General features: G+C 41.8%; 1 protein-coding gene across 6 annotated transcripts in view; it reads right to left on the bottom strand.

The window, feature by feature from the left end:
• Positions 1–719: 719 nt before the first annotated feature.
• Positions 720–13,741, bottom strand: part of LOC117218790 (uncharacterized) — a 156,932-nt gene continuing 143,910 nt past the window's right edge. For 4 of the 6 annotated variants that reach the window (XM_033467433.2, XM_033467435.2, XM_033467434.2 and 1 more), the window contains 10 exons: positions 11,841–11,966; positions 10,829–11,197; positions 9,755–9,844; positions 8,808–9,263; positions 7,383–7,924; positions 7,116–7,311; positions 6,880–7,041; positions 6,571–6,807; positions 5,577–6,456; positions 720–5,084 (listed from right to left, as the gene is read on the bottom strand). In XM_033467433.2, the coding sequence (XP_033323324.1) occupies positions 4,861–5,084; positions 5,577–6,456; positions 6,571–6,807; positions 6,880–7,041; positions 7,116–7,311; positions 7,383–7,924; positions 8,808–9,263; positions 9,755–9,844; positions 10,829–11,197; positions 11,841–11,966 (3,282 nt within the window). In that variant the 3' untranslated portion in view covers positions 720–4,860. The remainder of the gene's footprint in view (positions 5,085–5,576; positions 6,457–6,570; positions 6,808–6,879; positions 7,042–7,115; positions 7,312–7,382; positions 7,925–8,807; positions 9,264–9,754; positions 9,845–10,828; positions 11,198–11,840; positions 11,967–13,741) is intronic. The other 2 variants (XM_033467437.2, XM_033467438.2) reach the window with 2 other exon arrangements.

Genomic DNA, 13,741 nt, shown 5'->3' on the forward strand with positions numbered 1-13,741 from the left:
TCGTTAAGAACACATGAAACAAAGGAGCTTTCAATGCGTTTCTCTTGGATTACAGTACTTTTAAATGGCCAAAATTTCAAAAGATCTCTTTTGGAAGACCAAACAGACCAATAGGAAGATTCTCTCTGAATTTACAATTTCGCATGCAAATTTACCTGTTCCCGAGCATTATTTAAGTATTACGAGCATTATTAAACATCGCCGGGAAACTGCACGGACGACACAAAACTGAGAAATATGTTTAACCGTAAGCTGTATACCGTTTTTCTAAAAAGAAAACAAAGAAGATACATAAAAATCGGTTTATTGTTACCGCGAAGAGAATCCGCGAAGGTCAGAAAAATCGGCAGAAGATTACTCTCAAGGTCCCGAAGGCGAGCGTTGCAGGCGAGCTTTTAGCGACCCGTTAAAAACATTTTGATTTCGTTAGCTGTCCTTCGCCGCCGAACGCAATTGCTCCTAGTAATCATAAACTTATTAATCACCGTCGATTTCACTTAATTCCCGATAACAGAGCACGCGTTCGATCGTGATCGATATAGCGTGCTCGAGACGAAACCGCAAGGTCCGTTCTCAAGTGGACGGAGTAAAAGTCTCAAGGCCGATCCCTTGGAAATCCCGGCACGCCGGAGGCAAGGATTCTCCGATCGTTCGTCGAAATCGAAAGACAACAGACTTCCGGGGGGGGGGGGAGGGGATGCGCTCGGAAAACAAATCGGTTTTTATCCTAAAATGGCTTTATTATTAACTCCTTAACTTTACACGTGTTTAATATGTAGTACTTGTCGAGAGATATCTGTATACGTGTGTTATTAATTCAATGTTCGTTCCGTTGGTCGTCGACGCCGGCGACGAGACGCTCGACGACGTCGACGAGCCGGACGCTTGGTTTTGCGACGAGGTCCCGCGATATCCGGTACCATCGAGCTGCGCTACAGCGGACAAAAATAATTTGAAAATCCCAGTCAGTATGTGGTTCTTATTGTATACAAGAAATTCCTATACACGACACCGTATTAGTGAATCCTCCCCGTTCGTTTCCCTCAGGAGCGAGTCGATCTCTCGATTTTCAGATCGTTTTCCCCCAATCCTCCCTCTCCCTCTTTCACACACACTCTCTCTCTCTCGTAGTTCGTTTTTCCCCTCGTTCTCCTTTGTACAAAATACTTTCGAATCGCTCCGAAGATAAGAAAGACGACTTTCCCCGTCCCCGGCAACCTTTGTCAAAGAAATTCCCTTCCCTTTCCGTCGCTCCTCGAGTCTCTCCCGCTGTCACCACGCTCGCGCGTCCCTATCCTTATTAATTATCGTACACGTTATATCATACACAATCGTCGTTTCCTTGCATTTCCTTTCTTTTCGACGTTCCGTCACAGTTAACACAATTGCAGCGCTTGAGAGCAACGCGAAGTTTAACGAGCGATGATATGGATTAAAAGCATGATATGAGGTGTCCTTGCTTATCGCAGCCGCGCGTTTACCGGCGCTGGGATCGGGAATCGGCCCTAATTCGTTTTCCGCCACGTAAATCGGAGATCGGTCGCCTGCGATTCGAGCTTCTCGTGTAAAAAAAGGTGCGCTCAGTGGTGGCCCGAGGGCGGTCGATCTCTCTTCGTTCCGTGGCCAGTACACCTTTTACAATTTCCTTGCAGAAGAGACACGCTAAAAATGGCATACAAAAATAGAAAATATTCCGAGGTTCCGCTACTCGCTGAATCTGCGGAGTGAACGTGTGTACGGCGAGCGTCGCGATCGTTGAGCAACGATCCGAGGAGACGTAAGTACACAAGGAGCTTTCCGATTGTAAAATAAATACTGCGAGATAAGTACTTTAATCTGTCTTTCGAAAGAATTGAACGAAGACAACAATTTGTAATAACTCGTAATAAAAAGTACGCGGAGTATAGGATGAAGTGAAGTGCACTATGAGCTTGTTACTTGTAAAATCAACTGACTATTCAGATTATACTTTCGCCGTAACTTAAAGAGAAATGATCGTTTGTAACGTACTGCGAATGTTCTCATACAATTTTCAACAATTATAATGTTACATATATTGTATATAATATATTAAAACTCGATGGACGAAAAATAAGTTTTTATTTCGTACTAAATCCCGAATTGCTTTTAGAATATTTAATAATTACACGGTTTAAATTTGCAATCTATTGTCAACTTAGATTTTATTGTCTACAAAGTCTCCGATGGTTGAATCAACAATGTTTTAGGAGACATCGACGATTTTCCAAAGAAAAGGTTTTCTCTTGAAAATGTGCGAGGACAAGATATTGTCGAAACATGATTACAGCATCTCCACGGCTGAGCCTTGTATCACACGCTCCACCCTGCATTTCTCTCAGATCAACGTAACGCTTTCATTTCATATGATCAAAGTTCTCTTCCGTCTGGCTCCCTCTGCGATAAACAAGTCGCGATGAAAAAGGATTCCAGTAGTCGCGTAAATATACTTCTACATTACAAAGACGTGAATTAATAGTAATATATATTATATTGTAATTTAGCTTGCATACGAAACATCCGTTTATCATTCTACATACACAATTAATCATCATCATTATCAGCAGCATCATCATATCATCATTCACACGAGTTTATATAGGAGTGACCCCAAATTTGCGGATTCGTCAACTACCTGTTCTTCGCGAAGCGGATGCAAACGGAGCCTTCAAATTCGAGGTGCAAGATATTTCCATTTGCTCTTATTTCTCTGCACCACCAAAATCCCCCTCCCCACAGGTTTCTTTCGTCTCGCCATTTCTCGTATTTCCCTTCCTTTCAAAAAAATATCAGGAAATTATCGAGGTGTTGAAGAAACGGCGCGCATAACCCGTATCGAGCCCAGAAAACACGCTTCCACGTTCGAATTACATAAGAAGGACCTTGCGAACAGAGCGGTTCGGAGAGATTATACAAAATCATTTTATAAAACCATGTATATGTATGCGCCCCGCGCAGAAAGGATTATAGCTCATACATCATGTACACCTTATCAATTAAACGGGTCTTCGTTAAACCTTTATCCGCCTCCTCGCCCCTCTGTTTTTTTTTTATATTTCTCGCTTTCTCCATTTTCTTCCATCTTTCTCCTCCCCCTCTTTTGTTGCTTTTTCCATTTTTAAATAAGTATCTTTTGGCTTGGTAACTATATGACGATTAAATTAATTAAATAACTCTCTTCTGCGAACAGGTTCGAACACTGTGTTCGAAGTCTTTAAGATTCGTTCGAAGGCTCTTACAAAAACTGTAGCCGAATAGAAAATCTTTGTTGGCAATAGCCAGGAGTTGTTGAAAAGAGAAGCGTAGCGTCGTAAACGAAACGTAAGATATTGTGCGTAAAACAAAAAATCCAAAAAGAAACGAAAATGAACAGAAAGCTTTCCTGCCTCCCCGTTTTTCACTCTGTACAAGTGTGCAGTAAAAAGAAACAGAACAATGATGACAACAAATTAAATGCTGTGACATGGGTCCGGCAGCGTATAAACAACATTGACCTAAGTGACTGCAGACTGTCTATCGAACGACGATTAGGTAATATACATATTTATATATATATTTGTTATCGTTAGTTTTCATTTTTCATTCTGCATGGCCTACAGTGCCAATGGAAGCATTTTTCTTGCTGTCACTCTGCAATGGCATCGCGCGAACAGATAATATAGTCGATTAAGTTTTCTTCTTTTTTTTTCTCGTTTTCTTTCTTCCTCTTTTTTTTTTGTTTTCTTAAAACCCTCAGTTCTCTCTAACACATTTATCGTTTCTTCTTTTTAAAATGAAAAACCGATCGTCGGATGCTTCAGTTTCGATCGAACTCGTTTTCTCGGCTTCAATTCTGTCGTCTAGGCGGTAAAAAAGAAAAGAGAATGGCGCGCAATTGGCGAAAAACTGCGTCACCCGACAACCAATCGATTTTCTTTCTTTCTTTTTTTCTTCTTCTTCTTCTTTTTCTTCTTCTTTAATCATCTGGCAGTGTTACACGTTGTAGGTACGTTGTACGATGAGAAGATTCGTTAAATTGATAGTCTTTGATACTTGGAGACCGTATAACAGTTAAGTAACCGCGTGAATGTCGTCGGACCATCACGATAGTCTTCCGCATCACAGCAAGATACCCTTATTGCTTACAAAAATGGCACTGATTACTGAAATATTTAACGAGTATCGTTGCTGCCCCCTCCCCTCCCCTTTGCCCCCTCTCCTCTCCCGAAAGTAGTGAACAACCTCGCCGTATCGATGTGTTCTATCCAGTAAAACCTAAAATCTAAATTCGCTTAATCCCGGAGTCGGAGCAGTGAATCCTTCGTCTCGTCTACGGTTTGAATTCGTTACGAAAGGCAACGCGTGATTTGTATCCCATACTCCCTAGAAAAATTTCCCGTGAAATATCGACGGTTCGGTAAAGTACATCAGTTTCGAAAAAGAACGGAAATAGTATATATGTATATATATATATTAAAAAAAAAAAAGAAGAAAAACATGTATCGGGGACCCAGTCGAGAGTCTCCGTTTAAATACAATTACCGCGTACGAACAGCGACGATCGAGCATGTCTCTGTATGTATATGTGTATGCATGTGTGTATACATTATACGATAAATGTAAGTAAAAAGTGCACGCGCGATTCTTTTTCTCGCCAGCGAATGTCTCTATATTACCGGATTCGTGTGCCGGACGAACGAAAAAGCTTTACAAATTGCTGTATACGTTCAGAGATCCACAACCGTCGACGTCACCGGCAGTCTGAGGTTTCTTCTGATAATTGTTTTGGTTTTGCGTGTGTATTGGGGAGTCTCCGAGCATCGCTAGCATATACTTGCGCGTGGGGGAGTGGACCGTATTTTGTTAGGGGGGTACGTATGGGGGCGGTTTTCTGTACGTGGGGGTCGGCTTCGGCCGATTCTGACGATTAGTATCGCGGTTCGTGGCGAATGGCGGCGGCGGTTGATAAGGCTCCTCCGAATTCTCTTTTGGTAACATAGGCACGTCCGCTCCGTCCTCAGTTTTCTGGTACTCTGGTGGCGGCAGAGGTGGCTTCTCTTCTTTAAGAATCACCGGTGATTTGTTACCTACAAGCCATATAGAATCGGAATTAATAGCAATCGAGTTGAACATTGTATTAAAAATTAACCCATTTGTAGCAGCAGTGGAAGCTTTTATTCTTTCAAATGAAATGCAACTATAACTGGCGATGATAGCACTTCTAATGAAGATAATGATAATATGAAAAGAATGTTTTTCTATATTTTAGTTGTATTTTGCAATATTCTATTAGTAGTTTAGTTTACGATTCAGGATTATCATATGATTTCCTTCTTAATCATTTTACTTAGTGATCAGAAAAACTGACTAGGTATAACAGCAAAATCCAGGAGCGTGAAAAAAGTAGTTCGATTGTTAGAACTTTTGGTAAATATAACTAAAACCTTGGTATAAATATATATCTAGATAAAAATCGTTTACATTAGTACTACGAAACTTAGGTGAAAGAATATTATATGCATGAAGAACAACACTTTAGATACAAATGGGTTAACAAAAAGTAATCAAAGTCAACATACTGTATTTACCTGGATCAGGTTTCTCGTCCAGCTCGTCCTGAAAGATCACAGGAATCCCTTTGCTTCGGAAGCTCTGTCTTTCGTCGTCTTGCTCGCTGACGCTCATTTTTCCACTCCTCCTTCGCCTGTACAGCACACAGGCAATAATACCCGCGAGGATGAGCATTGCAGCGATGATTATAGCAGGCAGAACAAACGTGATGAGGTAGTCATCGTGGAATGTTCCAACCGAAGTGGAGTCATCCACAGGTGGAACATTGTTACCCGGCGAGTGAAAATCGGTCAGTTCACCGAGACAGATCCCCATAGGGATTACTGTTATCTGCTTCACGGGGAACTTCGAGCCCATAGCATCTAAGACTTCATCGGTCACGGATCGTCGATCGTTGTCGCTCTTGACAAGCACCGATCGCAATCTGCTCACCTCGTCGTCGGCACAGTACGTGGTGGGCAAAGTCCTGTTGTGCCACGTGATTACCGTACTGCCATTAGATATACTGTGCAAGGATATGGAACTGGTGTCCTTGTCTTGGTACAGATCACGCAGCTTCTCAATGAAGTTACGTTTCTGAAGGGCGGAGTGCGCGAACGAATCGTAAGGGATATCCAAAGTCATCGAAAATTCTACTGTATGATGCATCATTGGCGCTGGATAGACGACTACCACAAGACCATCAGTGGTGCTAGCGTCTTCCTTGTCAGTGACGACTAGTTGATATTCTTTACGTCCCACATCACTGCGCATGGGAACACCGTAAAACTCTTGATTCTTGCTATCGAATTGTAACCATTCGTGGGCTGGTATAGGCGTGCGCTCAATGGTCAAGAGAGACATTCGCAAATTTCGGGCAGAACCGTCTTCAAGATCGTAGAAGGTATCCTGAAAGAATTATCATGATAATTTATCAAGGTTTTTCAAATAAAGCTATGCATATGTTATGTAATAAATATTTATATTTGTAACCGCAGTGTTAAAAAGACGTGGCAAACTTACTTCTGGCACCTTGAATACCAGCAGTTGACCAACAGTAGCATTGACGAGGTCCACTTGGTTTCTAGACATGGGCGGGAAGTTGGATTTAGGCTCCTGGGTGGAAACTTTCGGCGGTTCTGGTCTGTTCATGTCCTCGCACTGGCCGATTCCTTGATGCACCACTCGTTTCACTCTGATTTCCGGGGCAAGCACTTCTTTCAGCGCACTACTGGGTTCGCCGCTTCGGTCGACGAGCATCTAAGTAGATAACATATGATCGGTATAAGCTCACCAGTATTTTTATTATAATACTTGCAACAGAATACTTACACGTAACAGATCAGTGATGTATTCTTTTGGACAGTCGGGGCTTCTCGGCAGGCTGTCGTTGGTCCAGGTGAAGATAGCTTGCTCGTTAAGGATGTCGACCGATCGAACAGTGATATGTTTCGTGTCGCTGTCGCCGTACAATTCAGCTATGCTTCGAATCACCTGAAACGCAACCGATATTACATCACTAATAATAGTGATCGTCGCAAACAACATGTAAACACAACGCTGCGTACCTTCAACTCCCAATCCACGTCTGTGGGGAATTCAGAACGTTTATCGATCCTAAGGTAAATACTAAATTCGTGATTGACGCTACGACTGAGTTTGTGTTGTTGCACGTGGATGTCGAGTCGATCAGTCACGTTTAGTCCCTCCCTATCTGCAGCTATCAAGTCGTAGGTCCAGGTGGAGATGTCGTTCTCCAGTGGTCTAAAAACAGTGCAGTTTAAGAAACCTGAAAGCTCTCTGGAAAGGATTCTTCAAAGAAGAAGAGTGCTTACAATCCATAGACCTCCTGGGTGTTTGGATTGAACTGCAACCAGTGTGAGCTCTTCAATGGCGCGCCTTGGAGATACAAGCTTAGTCTTAGGTTTCTGGTATCGCCATCTTCTAAGTCGCTAAACGTGTTGGGCGGTATGATGTAGCTCAGGGGTTTGCCGGCGGTCACCGGTATTTTCTTCAACCTCTTATCCTGTCTGGGTGGGAAGTTGTGGAGACCGTACTCTATGGTTTCCGTGATAACTCTGGGTAGTTCAGTGGTGGTAGCTCTGGTCGTTGTTGGTGCGGTTGTCGTGGTAGTGGTTGTGATAGCAATACTGCTAGTAGTAGGCTGAACCGTGGTAGTAGTTGTGGTGGAAGTTGTGGTGGTCGGTATTCGCATTTCTGTTGTTGATGTTGTAGGTGTTGTGCTAGTGTTCGTGACCAATATTGGTAACGTGGTACTGGCTGGAGTTGTAGTGGTTGTGGCGTGGCTTACGGGTACTGTAATGGGTGATACGAATACGGTCTGTCTCGTTGTCGATTCTGACGGCTGTTCCGTTGGCTGGAGGCAGAAAGAAGATATTTTAGAACTAGGAAAACATGATTAGTGTCTCGGTGGACCACCGATATAGGGGAACGAACTATGATCGATACGGCAGGAAGAAATACTAGATGATCGCAAGGATGCACCAAGAATCGTGAGTCTTGTCGCTTCTCCTTCTTATGTTGCAATATTTGGTTCCTCTCATCGAATTATACATGTTTCTCTACTTCAGAAAGTAACTCGTATGTTACGCTATTTATGAGCAAACTCCAGATGTTTTTTGTAATTATAAACATCAGCTGAAGTAACGATGACAAAAATCTATTCGCCATGAATATGATTACAGTAAATTCTCCCTAATTGACGCTCAGCTTGTAAACAAAAATAGACAATTTGGGAAGAGAGCCTTTTTAGGAGAGAGATTATTCGAGCCTTGCACCTCGTTTTTATTATTGTTGAAAATCGGCAACTATAAACATAAGCCGCAAGGCTCGATTAATCGCATCTCCTCATCCAAAATTGTCCATTTTTCTTCCCAAGCTGAGCGCCAATTAGGAAGAATTTATTGCAGTCCTTACAACATAACATAAAATCCACAGGCTACTTATGCAAGAAACTGTAATTTGTTCGCTTCAATGTTTCTCATACATCCGCCGTTGGCGAGGTAAACACTGCGAGAATGTTTAACAAATCGAGGACGCACCGATGAATAACAAATGAAGCACACGCGTACAAAAGAAGCAGAAGCTCGGCACATGATTCTTTGCTACGTTTACGTGGGTGGTTTCGGGATTCGTTTGGCAACCGACTGGCGAAGCGAGAGACTCGTCGTAATCGCGGCTATAATGACAGCAGCATGGACTATAATACAAATGAGAAGCTCGAAGCATTGAAGCATTACCTCCTCCGTGGTGACATTAACAGTACCACCGTTGACGTCTGTGTCCGTTCTCTCTATGGTGGTCGCAACGGTTCCACTGGTGCTAGAATGTGGGATTACCGAGGGTAGGGTCGTGATTTCTGGAATAATGACGGACGAGATGTTCACGGATTCGTTCTCCGATCGCTTGGCGTTCTCCGTCGTTGTCTCGCCGGTGGTTGTGTCCGGTCTCGGAGATTCGGTGGCCGTCGGAACGGTGGTCGGTACCAAGATGCTAGTAGCTGTTGTTGTATCGGCTGTTGTTGTAGTCGTAGTTGTGCTAGTTGTAGTACTAGTGGTCGTCGACGGGGCTTGTTGGGTGGTTGTAGTTGGAGTTGTTGTTGAGGTAGTCGTCGTGGGGGTTGATGTTGTTGTTGTGGTGATACTTGTTGTCGGAGTTGTTGATGATGGTGGTGATGTAAGTTCAGTGGTTGTTGTCTGCGAAATCGTTAGTAGATGCGTTGTACGGCACGAAAAACTTGGTTAGTTACAATAATGATAGGTAAGAGAGCAAAGTAGAAGAGACGATAAACGGTAGTAGTGGTGGTAGTAGTGGTGGTAAGTGGTAGTAGGAGTATAGAGAAATAGTATATATCTCGGTCTCTCGGACTTTCGTCTCTTTCCATAGGGTATGCGGGACCGACTCTCTTCTATACATCGATCGATAATGTGCCGTCTAAAACGGCGCGGAAATCGCAACAACAGGCCGACATTAAAACACGCAGTACCCACAGCTAGGACACTAAGTATCCGAAGCGCAACGATCCCCTCAAAGCGATTGGCAATGGCGAGAATGGAAGGACAGAAATAAGAACTTTCAATGAAAGCCGGTTATCGCTAGACGATCTTGTGTACATGGTTTCCTGTCTTCTCGGACACGATGGTGCCGCTGCGACGACACAACGATGGATTCTTGCTGCGGCACTTACCGTGCTGGTCTCCGCGGCGCTTCTGTTCAACGCGTTCTCCAATGTGTTCGCCTGGTTCACCGATGTTATCACGTCGTCGATTTCTTCGGTCTAAAACAACAAATGTACCACGTCATTCTACAGTATTAATCACTATTCAGATGCTACTCTCTGTAATCCAAAGAATCAAATTCCTTGCATTGCATCTTTTTGAAGTAATACGTTTCTAATAACATGCACACCAAAAGGATTGATTCCAATTAGAAATGTCTAAAATATGTTACGCATACTCCCGCACAACTTCCGCATAACTTTAAACAGGATTTTTTGCAAACCTTATTTTCTAATATTTTTCGTCTTATCAAGATGTACTTGCAGTAATTTTCGATAGACTTGCCACTGTAGTCCATATCAACATTTTTAGTAATCCTCTGAGAAATTTTGTACAAGCAAAATTGATAAAAAGAGCTGAATAGAATCAAATTCGAACTTTAAAGTTCTGTCATGTTGTTAAATAACGTGATATTTTATTCATATCGGTACGTGCGAAAATGCCATTTCATTTTTTCTTTTTGCGTAGCAAAATGGATAGAATCCATGCTAAGGCCAGGAGGATATTATCTTTATAAAATGTCGTTCAAAAAAGATGCAGCACTAAGAATTTTGAACAATTTGGCTTGATGAAAATATATCTTATACATCAAGTACTTCTAAAAGTACATATGTACTTATGTCATATGTATAATATGTGTGTATTTGGATTCCAACTATTTTTTAACTGGTTTTCCAAAAATAGGATCTCCGTAGTCTTTACCATTGACAAAATGCTAAATATCTTTGCTCGATTGATTCAACAATAAAAACTGCAGGGAAGCTTGAACGTTGGATTCCGTTAAATAAATAATTTAGCGATATCTGCTAAAATCAAACGCGAACATTTGCAATGATCCAACGTTAATCGACTCGCCACGTTTTCGAAATTCATTTCAAAAGTTCATTTAAGAGTTACAACATCCGTGTCGCGGACTAGCCGGAGTCTCCTCCAAAATCCAGCTCGTACAATTTTCAACGTTTGTTCTTCGGAAAGGTGCTTACATTCCAGTCGATAGCCTCCTCCCCGTGGTGGTGTCTGTGAGGATGTTCCGGAGCGAGGTTCCCTCTTGGGCCACTCGTATCCGGCACGAAAGTCGGCTGCACTTGTGAGTCATCACCGTCCTCGCCGTCGTCCTCGTCGTATTCCTCGTCGTATTCCTCGTCGTAGTTAGCATCGTCATAGCCGTCGGTACCGTAGTCTCCGGAGCCGGCTTCCCTCCGGTTCCTCAATAAGGAACTCGATTCTGTTTTCACGCGCCACACCAGCACCGGAAGCTGCATCACCTCCGCCAATGTGCCGTCCCTCGCTTGCTCGCGCAATCGTTTCACCAAATCCGTCTGATGCCTCCATAAGTGGCCGTCGCAGCCGACCTGATGAGAAATCCAATCGTTACTTTCCATGGAATTGTTATACAACCGAATTTAAAATTCCCTGTGTGTATGCCAAACGGATACAAGGTCGCTTTCTTTCTTTCTTTCTTTTCGATCACGAAATACATAATTGGAATGGCCTGGAGCAATCAAATGAAGTGCAATGATCTTCAAGGATACATTTTCTGGGAAATATAAATTCTCAGATTTGAAAATTCATACGCTAATCCATTACATTTTTCTAGTTTTATTATGAGAATATAAAATGTTTTATGTGTGAGAATGTTGAGACAGTAATTGATCTCAAACTACTTGACTTTTTAATTTTAATTTGCTGAAATAAAATACTTCAATTTTATGAAACTCTTCAGGTTGCTGACGTGGCAGTCAAATCGTTCAAGGGGATCATTTCTCTTTGAAAGAGAATTATTTCTCTAACAAATGTTGCCAAAATGATTTATAATTATATTTTCTTCTATATTTTATATTTTTGTATATAATTATATTTTCAACGGAGAAAAACTAGCTACGATCGGAAATTTTCTTTAATATGTGAGTGCAAGGAACTAATTCTCTCAAAACTAAAATTCATTTATATAATGTATATAATATTTTAAAGAATTACCAGAAGTAGGGCACTCACCTGCCATTGTATCGCGGTCAGGTGTTTCTCTTTACGATGCTTCACGTTCCCAGACCCACTGAATATCACCGTGGAGTCCACGTTCGAGTTCTCCTTGAAATTTTGCGGGTGCATCGAAAACGCGCTCTGAAATAATCAGCGCAAATGGATTAGCTTTGTAATTACCGATCGGGCCGCGTTCTACAACTCATAAGGGTACGCGGGAATGCAAAGCCCGTCAGCCAATTTCGATTAGGTCGATTACTTTAATAACGCGGAAAATGAACTTTTCGATCGAGGCGCTCGGAGAGTCGAACAAATTTTCGATCGATGTAATCCGATCGATTCGTCGGTAGAAATGAAATTCACTTAACCAGCCGAATTATTCGGACGAAATGGGACCATGGATGCGATTTTCAAAAGCTTTGACTGAAATACACGATTGACTCTTGCACTCGACTGTACTAAATCGGCATGAATGGTAAAGATCAAAATGGCGAACCGAAAGACGCCATACGTAAAAGAACGTCGATCTCTGAATCTGAATCACAGTGAAGTAAACGTGATACTGCTTATTAATTTTGCAATATGCGGAAAATTAAATAAATGCCTTTCGAAAGTACAAAAAAAAAATAATCATAAGACTAAAAAATGTAAAATATTTTAGACAGAAATGAAGGAACGCTTTTTCGTCTGAAGAACCAAGATGGCGGCGGCCAATGGACCTCGAGGGCATATTCAATTTTCTTCTCAAACATAAAATCCATATTTAACCAAGGTAGAATGTATTTTAATTCAACAAAATGCAGATTATAAAAGAGAAGTAGATAGGTAAATATACATATATATTATTATTATTTATATATATTAGTTATGCACATATTTATATATATATATATGTATGTATATAATATAAATATAAATAAAAATATATATAATATATAAATGTAAATATGTGCATAAGTAATATATATAAATAATATATGTATATAAATATAAATATGTATATGAGTAACATATATAAATATAAATTATAATTTAAATTATAATTATTAATATATATATAAATATAAAAAAATAGTAAAAGTGTTATACAGAATAGGGGAAAAATTATAATGAAGTGAAAAATATACTGTTAATTCGATTGATTTTGTTACACAGCGTCGCCCCTTTTTCGATCGTGTCTACGATTATGAGAATATCCCGTTTACTATACGTAGAATCGGTTAGGAACAATATCTTCCTCGTCGATCGCGGCAAGATTTTCCTCGCTAATTAACGATGCGCCGCGGTGGGCTTTAATTAAGGGGAGGGGGGACACGAAGGAATTGTTGAAGCATCCTAATTTCGTGCGCGCACAAAGTGACGCTGCCTCCGCGAGAAAGAATATTTGATAAAGTTGTTCCCCAGGCGAATGCGAGTTTCTTTACGAGACGGAACTTTTACGATGCTGCGAGATGCAGCGGGGGATGGCGCGGAAGATGCATCGCGGGCTCGACATAATGCGGGAAATTTTCAACTTGAAACGTACACTGGCCGGGCCGACTCTGGGCCGGGCCGGGCCGTGCGCGCGAAACTTCTTTTCGTTTCAGCGGGCATAAATTGGACGCCTTTGAGACCGGCATTTTTCACTCCGCTGGGGGAATTCTTAATTAATTTAATCGCGACGCCGGGCAAGAAGGAAACGCGCTGCTCCCGACATCCCATGCTGTGTCTCATTGACATGCGCGGCTCTCTGCTTCCGCGCGAACCTTTATACGCCTTTACGCCGTAAACAAAGGGCGGAAAAGCTTTTTCTATTATTACGTTATTCCTCGTGGATCCTGATGGACTATTTCCTCGTCCGTGGCAAGATGAAATTCTCGATTTTTATTGTTCCTTTCGCGGAGGAAGAGATTGCGGGGATCAAGAGTAATGAAAGG

Source organism: Megalopta genalis, chromosome 8 (genome assembly GCF_051020955.1).
Source record: "Megalopta genalis isolate 19385.01 chromosome 8, iyMegGena1_principal, whole genome shotgun sequence".
Lineage (NCBI taxonomy): Eukaryota > Metazoa > Arthropoda > Insecta > Hymenoptera > Halictidae > Megalopta > Megalopta genalis.